General features: G+C 45.0%; 1 protein-coding gene and 1 pseudogene across 2 annotated transcripts in view; one reads left to right on the forward strand and one right to left on the reverse strand.

Moving 5' to 3' along the window:
* SPRYD3 (SPRY domain containing 3) overlaps window positions 1-21,645 on the reverse strand; it is a 72,508-nt gene that overhangs the window by 46,371 nt on the left and 4,492 nt on the right. Inside the window, exons 1-6 of one of the 2 annotated variants that reach the window (XM_066613874.1) lie at window positions 10,888-10,990; window positions 7,624-7,770; window positions 6,003-6,078; window positions 4,484-4,608; window positions 2,866-3,001; window positions 1,782-1,973 (exon numbers count right to left, since the gene is read on the reverse strand). In XM_066613874.1, coding sequence (XP_066469971.1) covers window positions 1,782-1,973; window positions 2,866-3,001; window positions 4,484-4,608; window positions 6,003-6,078; window positions 7,624-7,751 — 657 coding nt within the window. In that variant the 5' untranslated portion in view covers window positions 7,752-7,770; window positions 10,888-10,990. Of the gene's footprint in view, window positions 1-1,781; window positions 1,974-2,865; window positions 3,002-4,483; window positions 4,609-6,002; window positions 6,079-7,623; window positions 7,771-10,887; window positions 10,991-21,645 lie in introns of those variants that run through there. The other variant, XM_066613875.1, reaches the window with a different exon arrangement.
* Window positions 8,327-8,443, forward strand: LOC136642440 (5S ribosomal RNA; annotated as a pseudogene).

Consider the following 21,645-nt stretch of genomic DNA (forward strand, 5'->3'; position numbering starts at 1 on the left):
TTCAGCTCTCCCATCTCAACAAGAATTAAGCCTTTTTTAAAACAAACATAGCAGCAAAACTCCTCCAGATGGGAAACTCTAGAAGAGCCTAATGAGGGAATCAGCATTAGCCTTGGGAAGGATTAACAACCACATCATCTTTTCCCAAGCCTCTTTTTGCAGCAGAAGCAAAGACAGACATCAGCCTCTGAAACTCTGTAGTGGGTTTCAAGACAAATCAAGTCACCACCACATAGTACAAGAGGCTCATCCTTCTTAATCTGAGATTGCCTGAAACAAGACTGGCCAGAAGAATGTGGTGCAAGAGCAAGGAGCAGACTCCCGGAATTGGTGAGACCACATGAAAAGGACTGCGCCACTGAGCATGCAGAGATTGTTCTTTTCACCACTGAGCTGCCAGCTGGATCCCCCACATCATTTTAAAATGAGAACGTTAAACTTTTTGAGTCCCTAAGGTAGGGAAAGGAGGCAACTTCTGCCTAACCCTCCTCTAGCTCTTGGGAGTTCAGCTGATCCTTTCTGCTACTTGCCCAGTATCTCTTTGAGACCCCCAGAGCAAAGAAAAATTGCTTTTAAACACAATGTAGAGAGCCTTAGGTTACCACTCTAGGGATCCACAGCTGGCAACCTGTGCACTCAGTCAGGGTCCCTGGAGGGGGTGGTATTCAGAGCTATCCCATTCTGCATACAGCTCCATGGGATGGAAGATAATAGCACGCCTAACTCTTTCCATTTTGGATTTCCAGTCACCTCTGCTTAAATTGCATGTACAGTTAAAATTACTGTACTGGAGGACCAGACCACAGATGTGCCCCTAAATCCAAGTAAATCCAAACTTTAGCAGCTTCCCTATGTTCTGTACACTCACACCTTCCTGATCACCATCAACAGTTACCCATCTCTGTAGTATGCTTTGTCTAATGGTAAATGTAAATATGCTGTAGTGTAGACCAGGGGCTTGCAGTGCATCCAGGTCACAACATAGCCATGCGCAGAGTTTCATCTCATGCTGGCTCCTTTATTGGTCCACAAAGCTGACAGGGAACAGTGAGAGTTTGGCACCTGGAAAGGGGATATAGCTAAATCAGCAAAGTATATGCCATACATGTGGTGAATTGAACCTGTGACCTTCCGCATCTCCACCTAAAAGGGTGTCAACCAACAAGACTGGAAAGACCCCAGCCTGAATCTTGGGAGGGCCACTGCCAGTCAAAGGAGACAATCCTAGCCTAAACAAAAATGTTCTGACTTGGCAGAAGGCAGACTCACCTCCCCCATTTCCCTGGAACATAAGAATCTCTTCATTGATTATTAGACCCACTGAAAGAGATGGTGTGGCATACTGGCTAATAGAATGAGCTGTGACACAGAGCTTCTCCAGTTGAATTCTCACCTCTGCCATTAACTCACTAGGTGGCCTTGGCAAGTATAAGTTAATACCCCCATAATCAACTTGAAATTCTGTATAGAGGACTACAAACATCTAGACGAGTCCTCCAACCATTTCACTGATACAACAGTGATAGCATCCCCCTGTTCACCTCCAGCATCCAACACTTGGAGGTTCCATTCTCAGCCACTATGGCTAACACTCATTGACAGGATGAGACATACACAGAGCATACATCATCCCTGTGCCAAAATTAAGAGCACAAATCTCTTTGTTTGAGAACTTCCTTTATTTGAGGGCTTCCTCACATAAAGTGTCTCATTTGCAAATGACCTGCACAGGAGACACCCAAACCACGCTGTCTCCACTCATCCCAGGGATGCTCACTCACTGTGCCGCAGACTTTCACATCGTGCAGTCGGCCCCATTCGTCCTCATAACTGTCCACCATCATGATGCTGTCGTCCTCCTCCTCGTTGCCGAGCTCCGCGTGGAGATGAAGCCGAACTTCTTCTCCCAGCGAGTGCATTCCCACGGCTGGGAAGAGCCCCTCTGGAGAGAGCGGCATTATGGTTGAGCCCACCTGTAGGAGGAACGCAAAGTCTCAGATACACATCGGTGTAAAATACAGGTTAAGAACTGCCCGAGATGATACACAAGAGGAAATGGTAGAGGAGAATTCCTGGGTTATACCATGTCAGACTACGGGAGGGGGGGAGGACAAAATTTTCCAAAACCTCCTTCCTTACTTATTTTACCCTCCCCCCCGCAGGTAGAAAGGGAACAAACTGGGGCAAATACGTCAAAGCCCTCATTCTTAGGTGTAACTTCTTAACTTGCAGAGAAGGCTTTTTAAAAAAAAAAAGATGCATTTTTAAAAAGTGCCCTTGCTAGTTACGCAAAATGGTGGTTCTTTTATATTATTCACATTTTTATACTGCCCTTCTTTCAAGGAGCTTAGAGTTGCATAGTATTAACAGTATTTATATACCGCTTTACAATGGAAAGTTCACAAAGCAATTTACAGAGAAAAATCAAACAAATAACTAATGGCTCCCTGTCCCAAAAGGTCTCACAATCTAAAAAGATGCAAAAGAACACCAGCAGACAGCCACTAGAAAAGTCAGTGCTGGGGTGAGGAGGGCCAGTTACTCTCCCCCTGCTAAATAAAAGAGGAGCACCCACTAAAAAGTGCCTCTTATCCAGTTAGCAGGCATACATAGTTCCTTCATTTTGTCCTAACAATCCTGTGAGGTAGGAGAGGTCAGCAAGGGGAAAACAGCTCTCTCTATTCAATGTTTCCCTATATCTTGCCTCTCTTCCCTGGTAGCTCTCATGGTAGTGTCAAGACAGTCTTTTATCCAAGCACTGACCAGACCCAGTCCTTCTTAGTTTAGAGAGGGCAATTTAACGCAGCATGGTGTACCTTCAGACAATGCATCCTACGCCTCCAACAGAGAGGTGTCAGGTCTTACCCTCTTCCCATTCTTAGTGAAGAATATCTGAGCCGTCTGGACTTCAAAAGATACAGGCTCAATCCCGCAGCCAATCCGATCCCCAGAGCTGCATTTTGTCCCAAACTGACGGCCCTTGGCTCGGCCATTGTAAAGCCTGAAGAAGCAAACACAAGTAGATTTTGAGAAGAGCTGCAAGAGAGAGGGATGTATCCTTATGCCAGGAGATCAACCAATATTATGCAAGCTTTGCACAATGCACAAGTTGAACAAAACTATGATGAGAGGACAGAAGGGCTTGGTGGGAGCAACTCTATAGTCACAAATGCTTGGATTTTGGCAATTCACAGCACAAGGTTCTAGCGTGAGCTACAGCTACTCTCTCTCTTGCAACAAGAGCCCAGAAATAGTAAGAGTGACCCTCCAAACTTCCCTTAACAAGACGGCTTGGTCTGCATCCCATCCTAGCTATCTCCTCTGGATCCTTGAATCAGCTACGTTATGCAACGGCAGACAATCCTATTTGGCTGTTTAAGGTCACATTGCAGGGTAAACATCTTCAGATGTGAAAGCAGATGAAATGGGACTGCCTTCTCACAACTACCTTGGCACATGGAAATATAGCAAGGGTTAAAGAAAAGATGCCTGATGTTGTAAGGAAGGCAGAAAGGGGTGTATGTCACATGGCCCTCTGCCACCAAAGCAATGTAGTACGTAAAGCAATTCCAACACTTGCCTTTCAAGTCAAGACTCGAATACAAGTATTTTCTGAACCTGAGAGGTAGGCTCTGGCCTGCCATGCCCCCAAGAGGCCTGTCTTGGAGCTGCTCTCCTATATCCCTGGCTTTGGTTATTCTGTCTCCCCACTTCACAGTCCAAAATGAGAGGACAATAGCAGCTTCAGCAGCTTTCCAAGTCATGATGACACATGCTAAGTCATCAGTCAGGCAGAAACACTTGTGATACTGAGTTCCAGCATCTCTTAAGAGTTCTCCTGAGCATGTGCAAAGTCCCTATGTACCAGGGTGCCGGTCCACATCCCTTTTAAGCGACACATGACTGCATATAGTAGAGAGGCACATATTATTCACAAATGACAACGAGCAATGAGTCAGTTGGAGCGTCATAGTTCAAGAACACCACAATTTGTATTAGGCTACTGCTTTAATTATGCTTTTGGTACTACTGCATAATGCTGCCTTCTGCTTGTTGTACCATGCAAAAGTGAAGCAGAAATAACATTTCTAAGGCTGCAACATTTAAACAACTAATTGATTAGACTGAAACTCTTGCAATAAACGAAAAAGGTGGAGCAGCAGACATTTTCTTAAATATTACTTATTTTGAATACAAGAACCTACAGAAACCTGGAAGTTGGCACACCTTAGAAAAGAGGCATTCTCCCTTCTGTCACACACAAAAGAAGAGTGCCTCTTCTAAAATACTGCCAGCTGTGACAAGTATATAATCTAAAACCAAAGTATTTTATTCAAATGCAAGTGTATGCAATTTTAGTTTATTAAGATTTCATTCATCAGGTAACAATCCCAATTATTTCATATGCTGGTACAGGGGAAGTGCAGGGCACAGGAGAATATCAAGAATGGCTCTTAAGTGCCAAGGCAAGCTGCTAACTCACTTGCCATCATCGGCATGGTAGGCAACTGAATCTGGTAGCCATCCAGGTTGATGGTCCAGGCTATAGTACTGAGGCACCAGTCCCACTGCTATGGTCCCACGCACACCGCTGTCCACAATTGATACCTAGAACAAAGTTGCAAGAATGAATCCACCAAGACACAAACTGTAGTATTTTTATCCAGGAATGAAAAAAGCCAATACAGTAATCATTTGGGCAATTTTAAGGATAACCTGGCCACATGCAATGACCACAAACAAATATTGAGCGTAATGGGGGGGGGGAATGTTAGTTACCCAGCCAAGATTAGAGAGCTGCCTGTAGCTTAGCTGCTAAGAGCTGAACTATCAGCCAGAAAGTTCTTTGTGAAAGTCTTGCCCCTGCCACAACCAAGTAAGCAGCCTAGGCAGGCTACTAATTTTAAGACTCTTGGTTGCAATATTGAAATACTGATCCGCCTTATGTTTGAAAATATAATTAACGTAAGTGCTTCGAACACTTGTTATGAAACAAGCTTTTCTACTTTTCCTTCAGTTGCCCCTTAGGGAATTTCTAATTGCCACCCTAGAAAGAGGGTGGCCATGGACATCATTCTGTATTGTGTACAGCATGGCACCTAACCCACTACTGGTGTGAACTAAAGAGCTCACAAACATTCATGCCAAAACTGAGCACTCTGAATTGGGCTCAGAAACTAACCAATGACCAAAGCTAATGACATTACTTTCATGCAATGTATTTAGAGTTAAGGTTTTAAAAGTAACCAAAAGAAAAGTCCCGCAAAATACTGGTCCCCCAAAGGTAAGCCAGGAAATCCATAGAGTAACAGGAACACCTAAGCCTGAGGTTCTCAAACTGGGTCGGAGTGATGCCCCAGCCTGAGGACCTCAGCCTCTGGCCTATTAAGGGGTGGGGGAAGGCAGCAACACAATCCCCAGAATCGCACCACTGTGGGGGCAGAGGGGGCTTTTTCTAATATCCTTTACCTGCTACCAGCATCCATGGGGAGCCCCGCGGAGCACTCTGCAGGACTCCCCACAACTTGTAGAAAGTGCAAATAGCTAAAGCGACGCACTTCCAGTTCTGCGATCATTAAACTGGAAGTGGGTTGCAATAGCCTTTGCACTTTCTACAGAGCACTCCGCAGGGCTCCCCGCAAACTCACCCAGACCCCCATAGCAGGTAAGGGATGTTAGAAAAAGCCCCCTCTGCCCCCACAGCAGCACGAACCTAGGAATCACGTTGCTGCCATTTCCCCCACCTCTGCAAAGACTTACCTCGGGGCTCAAACACTTCCCTAAGCAGTCACTGAGAACTTCCCAGCTCTTGGTTGTGGTTACAATGCAGAATGCAACAGCCAGGTTTAACTTTCAGTTCAGAAAATGAGATTAGAGAACACAAAATGGAAGATTCCACCTCAAAAGGTGGGACAGCCCTGGACAAAAAATTTTATATGGACTATCACTCCATACCAAATCTAGCAAAATCCTCCCAATGAACAGAACACCAAGCAAATTACCTCAAAATAATTGTTGTCTTTGGTCAGTGGGCGAGGAGCAACATAGCAGCCGACTTCTCCAGAGTTTCCATGGTAACTGCAAAAAAGATATGAGACAAGGCCTGCTAATAGTCCAGAAACAAAATATGACAGCTTCATACAGAAGGGCCTGATCTGCAGAGAAACTGGCAATGAATTACTAACATTCAAGTCCTAAGTTTCTGCACCTGTGTTCTGCCAGGGGGACATCCCCTGCTGCAATATGCCCTCTGAATAAGCTGAGCACTGGCACAGAACTTGGTGCTCCAAAGACCAACACCACATGGCCTGTACATGGCGTATTTCAAAACCTAGAAAATTAGCCACCCCTGAATTCACCTCAAGCTTGTTTACCACGTACAAGAAGAGATCAACCTGGTGGGACGAAATCATCACGTTCACCCCAACTGATTTAAGCTGGAGGGGGCCGGAACACACTCTATTCCAGGCACAGTCAGAAATGTATCTGTCTCAAAAGTTTAATCCTGCGCAAGCAGCCAGACTCCACTGTAAAGACACCACTAACTAGCAGCAAAGTATTTCACAGTTATAGGGCATCGAGAGCCCTTTTGGGACAAGGAGCCATTTAATTATTTGGTTTTGTAGGCAAACTGCTTCGTTGAACTTTTTTGTTGAAAAGCAGTATATAAATATTCTTATTAGTAATAAAAGCATGTTCAGGAACAATATTACACATGTGTCAGTCTATTAATGCATATAAAATCCAAGTGAGGGAGGCAGCACAACGTGTGAAGTATTTTTCTATTACAGCTTGTAAGAAAATGCATTTTCAAGTAGAATCCTGGGCAAGCTTTTTGCATACCTGGATTATAATTTGTTCAAGGTACTGACAAGCAGTCAGAAGATGTGTGGGGGAGGAGGCCATAGCTTGTGAAAGAGCACCTCCTGCCTTTGTATACAGAAAGTCCCAAGTAGGCCTGTAAAAAACCCTCTCTGAAACCCAGAAGTGTCGCTGACTGTATGTGCAGACAATGCTAAGCTGGATGGACCAATAGCCAGACACCGTAGAAGGCAACCTCCTTCTGATCTGACCACTGACCACCTTCAGACCACTCTGATCCAAGTGCCTCTAGTGGGAGACGTTCATGACTTCCTCAAGAAACAAAGTGAACCATGAATATGCCCCACACAAAATCAGCATTAAGGTGGGGATGAAATGCCCAGGAAATCCTGAATCACGTGACCAGGGATTATTGACTTGGATATCCCACTCTGAAGTGGAATTCTGTTAAATTCTGATCCTATAAACTAGTTGTAAGACACCATCAGACTTGGAGTCCTGTGATTATTTCACAGCTCTGCCCTTCTAATTCATATACCTTAAAATATTTGTACGTAAAGATTAAGGCCCCTTTCTGTTCCCTCAAGTTTCTACAAAGAGTCCAGGGGAGTTCTAAAAAGTACTCAAAATACAACATGCAATATCCAGGCAAATGTAATTGGAGAAGATTTACAATACTGCCAAAGTAGATAATATAACAAATTAATGCACAGCATGCCAAACTACTTCACCTGTAAACTTAAATATATGGCAGATTTCTAAATGCAGGTCATTCTAACATCCAGGTGTCAAAAAAAATACCTTAATGTGTCACCATCAACAAGGATATGTTTGAATCTCTCCTGGTAGCGGACAGCTCGCACCTCTCGAATTTCCCGGATTCGCCGTCTCCAGTTCAGAAATCTATAGTGCAGGTTTAAATCATCCATTATGGCTGGAAGGTTCTACCTAAAGGAGAAGCCCATGTTTAAACAAAAATTGGGTTAGACTGAGCAAATACTGAAAGAAATCCAAGCTGGTGGGTAAAACAGAGTTTGGACCTCATAAAACCAGGTTCAAAAGTCCACAACTATAAAGTTCCCAAGAGGACAGTGATAACAAAAAAATCAGTTTCCAATGCTCAAGGAAGCCACCTTGTAACAGTACCCAGTTCAGCTGCCCTAGTCGCTGCCACAAACCCATTCCTTCATTCCAAAAAATTATTTTAAATGATACAATATAGGATCAAATTAAAGTCAATGCTACATGTAAACTGACACAAGCTGAAATCCTAAACATGTGCATTAGGAAGTAAGCCCCACTGGGTGCAGTGGGATTTAGTTCTGAGTAAGCATAGATAGGTTTGAGCTGTCATTCAATTTACAGCGCAGTTCTCTGACAAGAGAGAAAATAATCTTCTACGTTGTGTATGCCTTGGGTACCAGATGTGTATCTGATAACAGGCCAGGTCCGTGTCTCATCAAATTCTCATCATTTTATTTTATCACTTTTGTATGCTACACCTCCTAGCAACTGTTACCCTGCACATGCCTGATCTCGTCTGATCTCGGAAGCTAAGCAGGGTCAGGCCTGGTTAGTACTTGGATGGGAGACCACCTGGGAATACTGGGTGCTGTAGGCTTATACTATAGTCTTTCGAGACTGAAGGTTGATAACCACTTCCTAGAAGTTTTTCTCATTTTATCCTCACAACCACCAGGCAAAGGAAGCCAAAGCCAAGAGATAACAGTTGCCCAAAGTCATTCAATGAGCTTCAGAGCAGAGCAAGAATTGAACTCAAATTTCTCCAGTTCAACCCTCTTAACTGCTACAAAATCCTGGCTTATTTATACTCTGTCCCTTCATTACCCATACACTTTTCCTCTCACCTTCCACTCAAGACTGAACTGTATTTTTCACATTTTATACCACCATTGCTCCAAGGAGCTCAAGGTGGTATACATGGTTCATTCTCTCCTTTTGTCCTCACAACAACCCTGTGAGGAAGGCAAGGCTCAGAGAGAGTGACTGTTCCAAGTATCACCCAGGAAGCTTCATAACTAAGTGGATATCTGAACCTGGATCTTCCAGGTCTAAGTTCAATACCCAAACCACTACACAGCAGTAGCCAACCTACAGCAGGCACGAAACTACTGGTACATGGACACTTTCTGAGTGGCATGCACAAAGTTGCCATATTAAAAAAAAAAACACACACACATTTAAGAAAGCACCATAGCAGTTTACAGGTTGCTTGATTTCTTTGCTACTTCTTACACAGCACATCTAACACTGCAGTGGGTGCACTCAAGACAGCCACACCTACTCTGATACACTCTGGTTGGAAAACAGAGAGAAAAGTGGGAAAAGAATGAAGAACAGGGGAGAAAGTCAATAGGACAGGTGCTAGAGAGCTGTATTCTGCTAACTTGGTGGGTTACTTGCTTACCCAAGAGACAGGCTGTGGAAGGTGGCAGGGGCAGAGAGATGGCCAATGAGATCAGCAAAGCCCAGGGTGAAGATACCATCTTCGGGAAAATCATCCACAAAGAAATCCTAAGATCATCTTTGAGGACAAGAAGGTGGGCAGATGGGGGGCGGCAGTGGCAGTTGGGCTGTTCAGAAGGGCAAAGAAAGCACCTTCAGAATGGATCCTAGAGGACTAACGGTGCATGCAGGCCATCTTTCTGACCCCATCAGCTGTCAGCCAGGCTTTTTTGGAAAGCTCTAAATAAAAGTGTTCCCATGTTTCTTGCGCTGTAATTTCTGGTGCTCAAAGATATTTATTTATTTATTTATTTATTTCCCAAATGCAATACAAATCCCAAATACAAATCCCAAATCTGTATCCCAAATACAAATCCCTTCCTCCCAAAGGGACCCAAGGCAGCTTACAACATAAATAAAGATACAAAAATATAAACACAATATACTGCCCTTGAACTTGACGACTCTATGTAGCTATCATGGTAATAGCTAAGAACAACTTCCAGGAAGTGGGGCACATTCCAAGGCTCTCTACATAAAAAGTGGCACATGGAGTGTTGCAGGTTGGCCAGCCCTGCACTACACCATCCTGGCTCTTATCTCTTTATGTATGAACATTCCTCTCCATAACCCTCCTGGGATAGAGGCATCCCCCTCCATAACTCCACACACATCCCAGAGCATTTCCTTTCCAGCATGCTTCCTCTTATCCTTAACGCCACATTAAATATTAGCCTTTCCAGGTCTCTTCTTCCTCATTTTTCTAGACAGCCATAACCCCTGTCAAGATCTATAAAAACAAAGAGATCCCAGTCAGCATTTGCTGGAGTGTCTAGCCTACTCAAAGATGGGACATCAACAAGAGCCAGATTCAAACCCCCAATTGGCCAGGAAGTTCACCAAATGGCCAGTCATCCTCTCCCAGATGAGCCTACTGCATAGGACTGCCATGAAATTAAAATGCCACATGAAACTCCTTGGAGGAAGGGTAAAGTAACTGAGGATACAACATCCCACCTTTACCCCACCTGAGTTACCTTTCTAACTCAGGGCTTGAGGATCTACAAACAGGGTTACCCCCACCAGAGGCTATACCCTGGAACTTGCATCCTCTTGGCCTGGGTGCCCTGAACTGTAATCAGTGATGAGGGAAAGGCATTCTGCACATGGTCAGAGGTACTGCCTTTCTTGGTCAGAGGTGCCAGGTACCTTGGTGGGAGTAAGAAAGGCAGTACCTCTGACCATGTGCAGAGTGCCTCGCCCTCATGTCTCTCCTTGGTCAGAGGTACCAAATACCCTGGTGGGGGTAAGAAAGGCAGTACCTCTGACCATGTGCAGAGTGCCTCTCCCTCATCACTGATTACCGTTCAGGGCACCCAGGCCAAGAGAATGCAAGTTCCACCCCCCCCCAGCTCCTCTTCCTCCCTGCTCCCACAACTTGCTGCCCCAGGCAGAAAGCCCTTCCACCTACCCTGAGCAGTCCTCCCACCCACCCTTGGGAAGGGGAAGCCCTCAAACCACCTCTGTGCCAGCCCCACACCCAGTGACCACACTTCCCAGTCCAGAGGGGATTTCACCCCACCTCCCTGCGGTCCTTACCCCGAGAGACCCTTCTTCTCCCTCCATGGGCCCCACCCCTGGCCAGTCCTGGTCTCCGCCTGCCACTGGTCCAGCTTCCTCCTCTGTGCTCTGCCTCCAGGCACCCAGTTCACATCCGGGCCCCGCCGCCCGGGCTCCTCCCTCCAGCAGGACTCTCATCATTCGTCTCTGCCTCTCCACCCACCTGCGAGAGCGTGTCGGGCAAAGGGCTGAGGCCGCGACCAGCCAATGGGACGGCGAGGGGGCGTGGCTTCCTGCTCGCGAGGGAAAGAGGTGAATGGGGAAGCTGCGGTCAAGAGATGAATGGGAAGCGTGACGCTGTTCTCAATAGAACGCGGAGGGCTTTCAGAACGTTCGCCAGCGGCTGTGACGTCAGCAGAGAAGGGTTGCAGGGCAGCTCTGTGGAATGTCCGAGGGGCGGGACCTCTGGTGTGCCAGGGTGCAGTCCTATGCATGCTTGCCTGGGAGGAAGTCCCACTGAATTCAACGAGGCTTACTTCTGAGTAGACATGCATAGGATTGGGCTGTCAGAAGGTAGTCAAGGCCAGTTGAGGACTTTTGACTCCCTTTTCCAGGCCTCGCTGCTGTTCTTTTACAGGGCAAAGCTACAGACGACAGACTTTGGCTACAATCCTATCCACACTTTCCTGGGAGTAAACCGCATTGACTATAATGGGACTTACTTCTGAGTAGACATACATTGGATTGGGCTCTGAGGCTCCAATCCTATCCACACTTTCCTGGGAGTAAGCTCTATTGACTATAATAGAACTTATTCTGAGTAGACATGCACAGGATTGGGATCCCAGGCTGCCATTCTATACACTTTTATTTGACTCCCTTTTCCAGGCCTCGATACTTGTGTAACAGCTTGTGTAACAAACAGGAGCAGGCTTCATTGCATACATAAATGGTCAGGTCTTAGCATAATTTGTTCAGGATTTGATTGTAATCCTAAATACATTCAGAGTAAGTCCCATACTTGATTCTGCTAGATTTATTTCTGAGTAAATATGCATAGGCAGTGGCTGTTACTTTAATGTTTGAATCTGGCCTAAACTGCTTTTTAAATAGCACATTTCAGGTTCAAAGTGTTTTCTAGGCATTGATCTTTCCTCACAATACTACAGAGTCCAAAATCTGCAATGCAGCACTGCAGTCCATTGTGCTTCTTCCTTCCTTCACCTCACACCTCTGTGCTCTCAGCTCCAACAAACCCCAGGGTCACCTGAGGATCTGGAAACTCACATGGCCTACGTGGGTTGTTCAACTACTAATATCCATGGGAGATACTGCAACACCTTGTGGCCAGAAGCCAATACAATGGCTCCTCTGAGCAATCATGAACTGTGCCATTGGGTTTTGTGCTGCATATGGACTATGGGATTGTCATTATATGTCCAGGGCTGGCCCATCCATGAGGCTAACTGAAGTAGTCACCTCAAGTAGCAGATTAGTAGGGGGATCTGTATCTTGCCTCTACTGCTCCTTCTTCTTCCATTCCCTGGATTGGAAGAGGGGGATAGAGTAGTTATGTAGCTGAGGGGGGAATCACAGGGATGCTGTGACCCTGGGCAGCACTCAGTAGGAGGTCAGTTGCCAGTCCTGCCCACCTTGCTCACAGCCAAGCCACTCAGAGCGAGGCTTCCAAACCATCTGGCCTAGTTCCAAGCTGCACACGACACACCAAGAATGCACCAGGGCAGCATGCTGATCAGCTGCACCAATGGACAAGGGGAGGAAAGTACTTAGCTGGAACATAAGAACAGCCCCACTGGATCAGGCCATAGGCCCATCTAGTCCAGCTTCCTATATCTCACAGTGGCCCCACCAAATGCCTCAGGGAACACACCTAATAAGAGACCTGCATCCTAGTGCCCTCCCTTGCATCTGACATAGCCCATTTCTAAAATCAGGAGGCTGCACATACACATCATGGCTTGTAACCCGTAATGGATTTTTCCTCCAGAAACTTGTCCAATCCCCTTTTAAAGGCATCCAGGCCATCATCCTGTGGCAAGGAGTTCCACAGACCAACCACACGCTGAGTAAAGAAATATTTTCTTTTGTCTGTCCTAACCCGCCCAACACTCAATTTTAGTGGATGTCCCCTGGTTCTGGTGTTATGTGAGAGTGTAAAGAGCATCTCTCTATCCACTTTATCCTTCTCATGCATAATTTTGTAAGTCTCAATCATGTCCCCCCTCAGGCACCTCTTTTCTAGGCTGAAGAGGCCCAAACGCCATAGCCTTTCCTCAAAAGGAAGGTGCCCCAGCCCAGCAATCATCTTAGTTGCCCTCTTTTGCAGCTTTTCCATTTCCACTATATCCTTTTTGAGATGCGGTGACCAGAACTGGACACAATACTCCAGGTGTGGCCTTACTATCAATTTGTACAATGCTATTATAATATTAGCTGTTTTGTTCTCAATACCTTTTCTAATGATCCCAAGCATAGAATTGGCCTTCTTTACTGCTGCTGCACATTAGGTCAACAGTTTCATTGACTTGTCCACCACCACCCCAAGATCTCTCTCCTGATCTGTCACAGACAGCTCAGAACCCATTAGCCTGTATGTGAAGTTTTGATTTTTTGCCCCAATGTGCATGACTTTACACTTACTTACATTGAAACACATCTGCCATTTTGCTGCCCATTCTGCCAGTTTGGAGAGATCCTTCTGGAGCTCCTCACAATCACTTCTGGTCTTCACCACCTGGAAAAGTTTGGTGTCATCTGCAAACTTGGCCACCTCACTGCTCAACCCTGTCTCCAGGTCATTTATGAAGAGCACAGGTCCCAGGACAGATCCTTGGAGCACACTGCTTTTCACCTCTCTCCATATTCTCCCACTCTCCAGAACACTGGAGAGCAGTGAACACTACTAGCAGAGGCTAGTACATCATTGGAGAAGGGGGGTCAGCAATTGGCTTGCACCTCAGGCATCAAGGGATCATGGACCATCCTGGTACATGCCTGGGGTGTTTCCAGATTCAGCTGTTTACCTTAGTTATGCAGTGTCACCAAAAGCACAGTTAGCTATCATCTTTAATATGCCTATTTTAAAGATGCTGAATTGAGGTGGACTTACCAAAGGTCATCCAGTGAAATTATACTACTCAATAATGTGTCTAGCAACACCTGCCTCTCTCCATCAGAGGCCTTGAGACAGGAAGGAAAGATATAATCAAAATAAATACTTCAGTGCCATATAAGGAGGAATATCTGGCCCTTTAGAACAGGGGTTGCCAATGTTTCCACTTTAGGGCTCCTGGACCTTTAACAATTGTGTAGAGGTGGAAATTTCAACAGGTGCAGCTTGGAATCTGTGAGATACCAAGCTGCACCTGCTGAAATTTCCACCTCTACACATTTGTTAAAGGACCAGGAGCCCTGAAGTGGAAAGGTTGGTCACCAGTGCTTTAGAATATCCTGGCCCTCTCAGCTCATAATCTACATCAGAAAAAGAATCCCTGGTGGTCTGCTATATAATAAAGTGGTAATGCTGCCCTATCTCACAAGGAGCAAAACAAACAAACAAACACAACTATCTAGCTAGGGTTACCAAAGTGGGACAGAGTGCCTCTACCTTTAACCACTGTATAGAAGAGGGAACTTTGGCAGGTGCAGCTCAACATGGAAGAGTTTAAAAAGCTGCACCTGCTAAAATTACCTCTTCTATACAGTGGTTAAAGGTAGAGGCATTCTATCCCACTTTGTATCTGGTAACCCTATAACTAGCTAGAGCAGTGATTCTCAAATTGTGCCATAAAAGAGTCTGAAGAACACCTTGAATATTAAGCCACCGTGATGGATGCATCCAACCCTCTTCACATGTTGGAGCTAGGAGGCCCTGTGTGTCACTGAGAGTCTAATCTTAGACATGTCTACTCAGAATTATATCCCATTATAGTCAATAGGGCTTACTCCCAGGTATCCTTTGGCAGCAACTGTTACCCTGCACATGCCTGATCTCAGAAACTAAGCAGGGTCAGGCCTGGTTAGTACTTGGATGGGAGACCGCCTGGGAATACCGGGTGCTGTAGGCTTATACCATAGTCTTTCCAGACTGAAGGTTGCCAACCAGGATTGCAGCCTGATTCTCCTTTCTCTCTGCCAATACCATATGTGGAGAGTGAAATGATATTATTCTCCGGGGGAGGGGGACTTAAAGATGTAGCAGGAATCCCTAATGCAGTCTGTATTACGGTGATCAGCACTGCAGAAATCCAGAAGCATTATCATTGCCTAGAACCACAATGTTGTGCCTGAGCTCTGTATGACTGTGAACCCTTTTGGGACAAAGAGCCGTTTGATTTCTGTCTGTAGACCACTTTGTGAACTTTTTGTTTAAAAGTGGTGTATTAATATTGTTGCTGTTGTTAATTGGTATGGTGGGGTCCTGGAAAGCAGTATCTCTCAGCTGGAAAGAGTTGATTGGGGAGAGAGATCACCTTATAACCAAAACCTACATATATATATACTTGGAAGCAAGTACCATAAGACTTAAGACGCAATCTTTTCCAACTTTCCAGCACCAATGCAGCTGTCCCAACAAGGTGTGTGCTGCATCCTGCAGTGGAGGGCAAGTCACGGAGGCCTCCTCAAGGTAAAGGAACAAATGTTCCTCAGGGCTGCATTGCAGCTGCACCATGCTGGAAAGTTGGATAGGATTGGGCCTTTATACTCTCTAATGAGCAAGCTTAGGCAGATCATCGCCAAGCTGCTGTAATCACATACTTCACTGGAAGTACAAGTTGTTTGATTTTGCAGTTATGGGACTGTATCCACAGGAAGGAAGGAAGAATAATAAAGAGTGCTTGTAATTTGAAAGCTTGGCTTGTTTGTGTTGGCAACACAAACAGAAAGTTGGTGCCATCATCCATATTGCCATATGTTTTGCATGCAGGGGGGAGGGCAAACCAGTCACTGCAATACTCTGTGCAGCAGACAAGCCCCTAACATTTTCTTCTCCCTTTGCTCTCCCGTCCATTTCTATGATCTCTACTTTTTGACTGAAGCATTGTTCGATCCTGTGGCAAGTGAAAAAGCCAGGTCCAAGTCATTCTCTGGTCTTCCCCCACCCCCCAGCAAGAAATTATGTTGGCTCCACTGCTGTCCCTGGAGAGATCCTCAAGCCTTTTGCGGCACTGCAGTGAAGCCTCCATGCCAGCTAACTCTGGAGTGGAATGCAGTTCAAAAACCTGCGTTTGAAAGAGCTGAGAGCAGTCACTTGACAGTCTGCCATGGTTATGCGACTTAAGACTCAAGCATTGCACAAGGACTCTGAGATGAATTCATCTCTATTCCTGAACCTAGAAACTGCAATACAGAGGACAGGAGCCAAGGAACAAGGAAGCTCTTGGCTATCAAGTGAAATGTTTCTTGGCTCCTCGCCCACTCTGGGAATCTTCTTGATCCACTCTGCTTTTTTCCCCATCACTTGAGATGCTATTTGCTGCACCACTCTCCTAAATCATTGGGATGTCTATTTTCCTCTTTTTGACAGAGGAGGACATTATTTTATATTAATAACCCATTTCTGCCCAACCCACAGGTGTACAAATTTGATCCCTATTATGTATTTACAACATTTGGCAGAAATGGCTTAAATGCAGGAAGGTGTAAAGAAAGCTGGTGGGCTGAACAGGAGTAGCATCTAGTGGTTAGTGAAGCAGCTGCATCAATGCTAGAAAGTTAGATTTGTGTCTGACCCTTTCTACTAAGTTTTTTATCAGGGGGGGAGATACAATTGTTTTCTCCTCTCCCCCCTTTTTTTCTTTTCTTTCCATTATAGTGAAATAGCACTATGGCTCTACCTCTATTAGACATAGTGGAACTTATTTTTGAATAAACATGCATAGCATTGCACTGCAAATCACTGTCACTGTTACCAATTTTAGGAGTCCTAAATAAAGTTAATTAAAATTAAAATTGAGATCAGATGTTTTATAATTGGCCCTGTGCCTGCAACTTATACCATTTTTGCCCAACGTTGCATATACACAACAGGGATCAAATGTGTACACCTGTGGGCTGGGCAGATATGTGTTAGCACACTAAGGGCACAATCCTAACCAGGTCTACTCAGAAGTAAGTCCTATTTTGTTCAATGGGGCTTACTCTCAGGAAAGTGTGGTTAGGATTGCAGCCTAACAGCACCATCCTATACATGCCTACTCAGAAGTATGTCCCACTGTATTCAGTGCATTTACTCCTAGGAAAGTGCATGTATGATTGCAGCCTAAACCACTAAATACCACTTATGAGGAAGAGAGAATCAGAACAGGGGTGTCAAACCCATTTCATACCAAGGGCCGAATGGCATTCATGATGCCTGCTGAGAGCTGGAAGTGATGTCATTGGGCAGGAAGTGATATCATTAAACAATTCATAACCAAAAATAAGCACTTTTTCTCACTTAGAAATTCATTAACTACAAATGACAGAAGAGAAAACACGCAAATCTTTATCATATTTCAAAATATGAGAGAGCCCAATTTTCATGGGGCTGCCCTTTCAGCAGTAACACTTCAGCACAGCTCAGCAGCTGAGCGCGTGAGGGCCGGATATAAAGCTTCCACAGGCCAAATCCGGCCCCTGGGCCTTAGGTTTGACACCCCTGAGATAGAAGATCTGCATGCTTAATTTCAGAACAGTGCCTGAAGAGGAACAGTGCGCATGCAGAATGACAACAGGAGTGCTCTTCCACAGTCATTCTTAACTGTCTGTTTCTTAGAGAGAAAGGTGGCCTGGAACTGGAAGCCTGCCTTGGGAATTAGAAAGGATATTACAGCACCATAGAACTCCAGAGTTCAGCAGGGATGCCCAGTTCCAAAGCTTAGGAGCTAGATGAGCACCACCTAGCAGCAAAAATCTGAACAATGCCTCCAGTCAAGGCAAGAACCCTTGTCCCTGGAGTGCACTAATTGGCAATCATTAAATAAATAAAAATCTGATCAATAACCACTTCAGCCTTCATTAACTGCACCTCTTCCAACAGCCCTTTGGGAGGCTTGAAGGCAGAAGGCAGGTGGAAATAAAACCCTATAAGAAGGTACTTTGGCAGCATCAGCCACTGCCCTGTTAAGTGATTATTTTGACAATGTTCTTAACAGTGCTGTAAAAATCCTTTGGTCTCAGCAGAACATCTGCTAATGATATCCCAAAGTGGTGATGATTTGATGGTAGAGCAATCAGCAAGCCCACTGATGTGGGTTCAATTCCCAGTTTTGCTGTGAACATTATAGATCTCTTTGGGTAAATGAGTTCCGCGGTTCCTTTTTGGGTCTGCACTTTAACATCCTGGGGCAGGAAAAGTCTCTTTAGTCCTCATTAAATAGTACTCACTTCTAAATTAAACTAATTACTGATGTCCTTTCATCTTGTTTGTTTTCTTTCTTTCTATCCCCAAATACCACTGTATTGCAATAAAAAAAATGAAAAGAAAAGCACAGAAGGACATCAGTAATTTGAGAAACTCCAAAAGAAATGAAGTAATTAAGAGGCTATTTATCCAGGTATTGATGCCACCTTGATGAAAAATAAGGAATAAAAGTGGCAAAAGTCAAAAGGAAGAAGCTACTAATTAATGCTACCCAGTGTTGCTTATATGCGACAGGGACCAAATGTGTACACCTGTGGGCTGGGAAAAAATGGGTTAAAGACAGAGGAGGCTACAAAAACTAGTCATGCTTTGACAGTCCACCTTGGACAGGCTATGGGTACAATTCCACTTTAAACTGCCACAAATCAGGTCTGAAAACCAATGGGAGCACAGAACAAAACACAAGGGCAATGGTGTCACCTAGATTATCCATTCAATAAATGAGAAAATGATGGCAAATTTAGATTAAACTGCTGATATGAAAGCACCCATTCATGACCTCCTTCCAACCTATATACTTCTTTGGTTATACTCAGATGTTTCCCACACCTCCTGTACCATTACCTCCCCAGCTGCTATACCTATGAATAGAACTCAATGGAGATCAAGACAATTATGAACAGCAAAGATAAATTATTTTTTCTCTCTCCTAACACTGGAACTCTGGTTCACCCAATGAAACCTAGTGGCAGCAGATAAGGGACAGATAAGTACAGTACTTTTTCACATAACCCATCATTAAAATAATGAAATTCGTGTCATAAGACATTGTGATGGCCAGTAGCTTAGATGACTTTAAAAGGGAATCAGGCATAACCACAGAGCACAAACAACAGCTGTCAGTCATGGTGGAGGTAATCTTAGGCATGTCTATTCAGAAGTAAGCCCTAGAGAGTTCAATGGGACTTACTCTCAGGTAAACATGCATAAGATTACAGCCAAAAATCAAATCTCCATATCCAGAGGCAGTACACCCCTGAATATTACATGCTGAAGACAGACAACTGAAGAAGGCTATTGCCTCTGTGATCTGCCAGTGACTCAGGGCTGGTCCTAGGCCTTTCCCCCACCTATGCCTCAAGCGATTCAGTGACTCACTGCCACCAACCCTCTCCTTGTGCACACACGCACCCCTTTCCCAAGGATGGCAGCAGCCTCTGCCTCCACTTCTGGCACCATTTGAAAAAGGCAAAGAGGAAGCAGCAAAAATTGAAGTGAACAGAGATCAGTGGTGGCCCAGAGTGTTCCAAAGAAGAGACACTCTTCACATACTTCCTCTTTCCTCTTCATACTTTTAAAAAATAGCTCAGTAGTGGCAGAGGTCTTATCAGTAAGGCAGGTGGGTAGGCTGGAGACTGGCTGAAGCATGTCTGTGATTGCATGCATGCATGGAGGGGCCCTGGTGCACCAAGGTGATTGCCTCACCTGGCCTCATTCATGAGTTAACGTATGTCTAGCCTGCTACTGCTGCATGCAAAAATCTGAAGATTTAATAAGTTTGATACTGACATCAGAAATACAACAGAACAGGACACCTCTGACCAAAGGAAAGGTTGGATGCATGGAACCAAAGTTCTAAGCAAGGACAATTTTCAAGACTGTGTACTGTTTTCAAAGCATGGAAATTAAAGCAGATCCCTTAATTTACTATTGTTAAACTTTTTGGTGCATAAGGGAATTTTTAAATGCCTTAACTCTCCTCTTAAATGTTCTGTTTTGTTGTTAAGTCCTAGACTATATATAGATGCCTAAATGGACTGCAGAAGAGAAATCACGCCAGTATAATTTCAAGGAACACTGCTTTTCGAGGAGCTACATGCCGATAATGCAATCTATTCTTGGCTTCTTCACCACCTGCTTTTACAACCTTGGACCATTTTGTCAGAGATCTGTTCCTTGGTTCCTCTGTCATAAAAACACAAAGAAGGCCCAATCCTCACTAACTTTTCAGCACTGATGCAGCTATGCCAACAGGGTATGCGCTGCATCCTGCAATGGAGGGACAGTCACAGAGGCCTCTTCAAGGTAAGGGAATCTTTACTCCCTGACCTCAGGGTTTCATTGCTGCTTCATTGGCTCTGCCAGCTTGGGATAGGCTTGCGTTGTCAGAGGGCAAATTTTATAGAAGTGGTCCCCCACACTGGAGTCCACTGTGGACTAGAAAGCCATCCTCTGCATGAATGGAGCTTACCGTTGCACCGCACTGCTCCATATCTCACGCCCCATCTTCTCCCCTCACTTGAGCCAGCCACTTCTGCTCTGAACTCAGGGCGCACAACCTGCTGAGGTGACGGGAGGTGGAAGCAGCTGCCCAGTGCAACTTTGGGAGAAGATTGGGGCACGAGAAAAGGAGCAGCATGGCAGAATGGTAAGATCCATTCAAACCAGGGACTGCTTTCTTCAAACTACGGATCTGGCCCGCAGGTCATAGTTTGGAGATGCCTGCCTTATAGTAATGGAGTAAGTGAGTTGCCAACCCTCCAGAATCAGCCTGGAGTCTCCAGGAAACAGCACCCATCTCCAGGTGACTTACTGAAAGCAAACCTAGTTATAACTGGGCCTCTTTAGTTCATTACATTACAGCACGTTGGGCAAGGGTTCTCTAGCAGTACCTTTAGTCAAAGTTGGCTTTCAAAGTTGGCAACTCTGTTAGTAATATTGGAGAGCAGAAGGGAACCTATGGAAGGGGGATGGAATGCTACATCACTTCATCTCTGGTTGCCATAGGCTAGGAGACGAGTTAGCAAGAAGGGCAACAGATGAAGCTTGATGAACTCCAGTGAAAACTCTGCTTCAAGTCAAAGTTTTTTGCTTGCTTCTTATTCCTAGCACTGAGAGATACAATGGACTGAGTCCATGTTTGCATTGTAGCTTGAGATGAGTAGTATGAGCAGCAAGTAACAAGGCGGGCTAAAGCTGACCGCCACAAACGCTGTGCTATCAAGTAGGAAGGAAGTATAACAATACAAATAACAACTAAGCCTGGCTTTGGAGGGTGACTGTGTAGATGACTTCTGTAAAGTATATCACATGAAAGGAAAACTGATGTTTACTCGCTTCTAGCGAGCAATCTCAAATTCTGGCTTTTCCAGATTCAGTAAATTCTCTCATAACTGGCCAAGAGGTGAACAAACCCCCAACCAGGTTTGTTTTATATGAGAACATAAGAATCAGGATCAGGCCCCTGGATCCCATCTAGTCCAGCTTCCTGTATCTCACAGTGGCCCACCAAATGCTTCAGGGAGTACACAAGACAACAAGAGACCTGCAACCTGGCGCCCTCCCTTGCATCTGTTCCTCCTTCCTGGTTGGTTAGCAACTCTCCTCCACATCACTCCAAGCATTTTTCTCTTTTTCTTCCTATCATACAG

Source organism: Tiliqua scincoides, chromosome 2, assembly GCF_035046505.1.
Source record: "Tiliqua scincoides isolate rTilSci1 chromosome 2, rTilSci1.hap2, whole genome shotgun sequence".
NCBI classification, from domain to species: Eukaryota; Metazoa; Chordata; class Lepidosauria; order Squamata; family Scincidae; genus Tiliqua; species Tiliqua scincoides.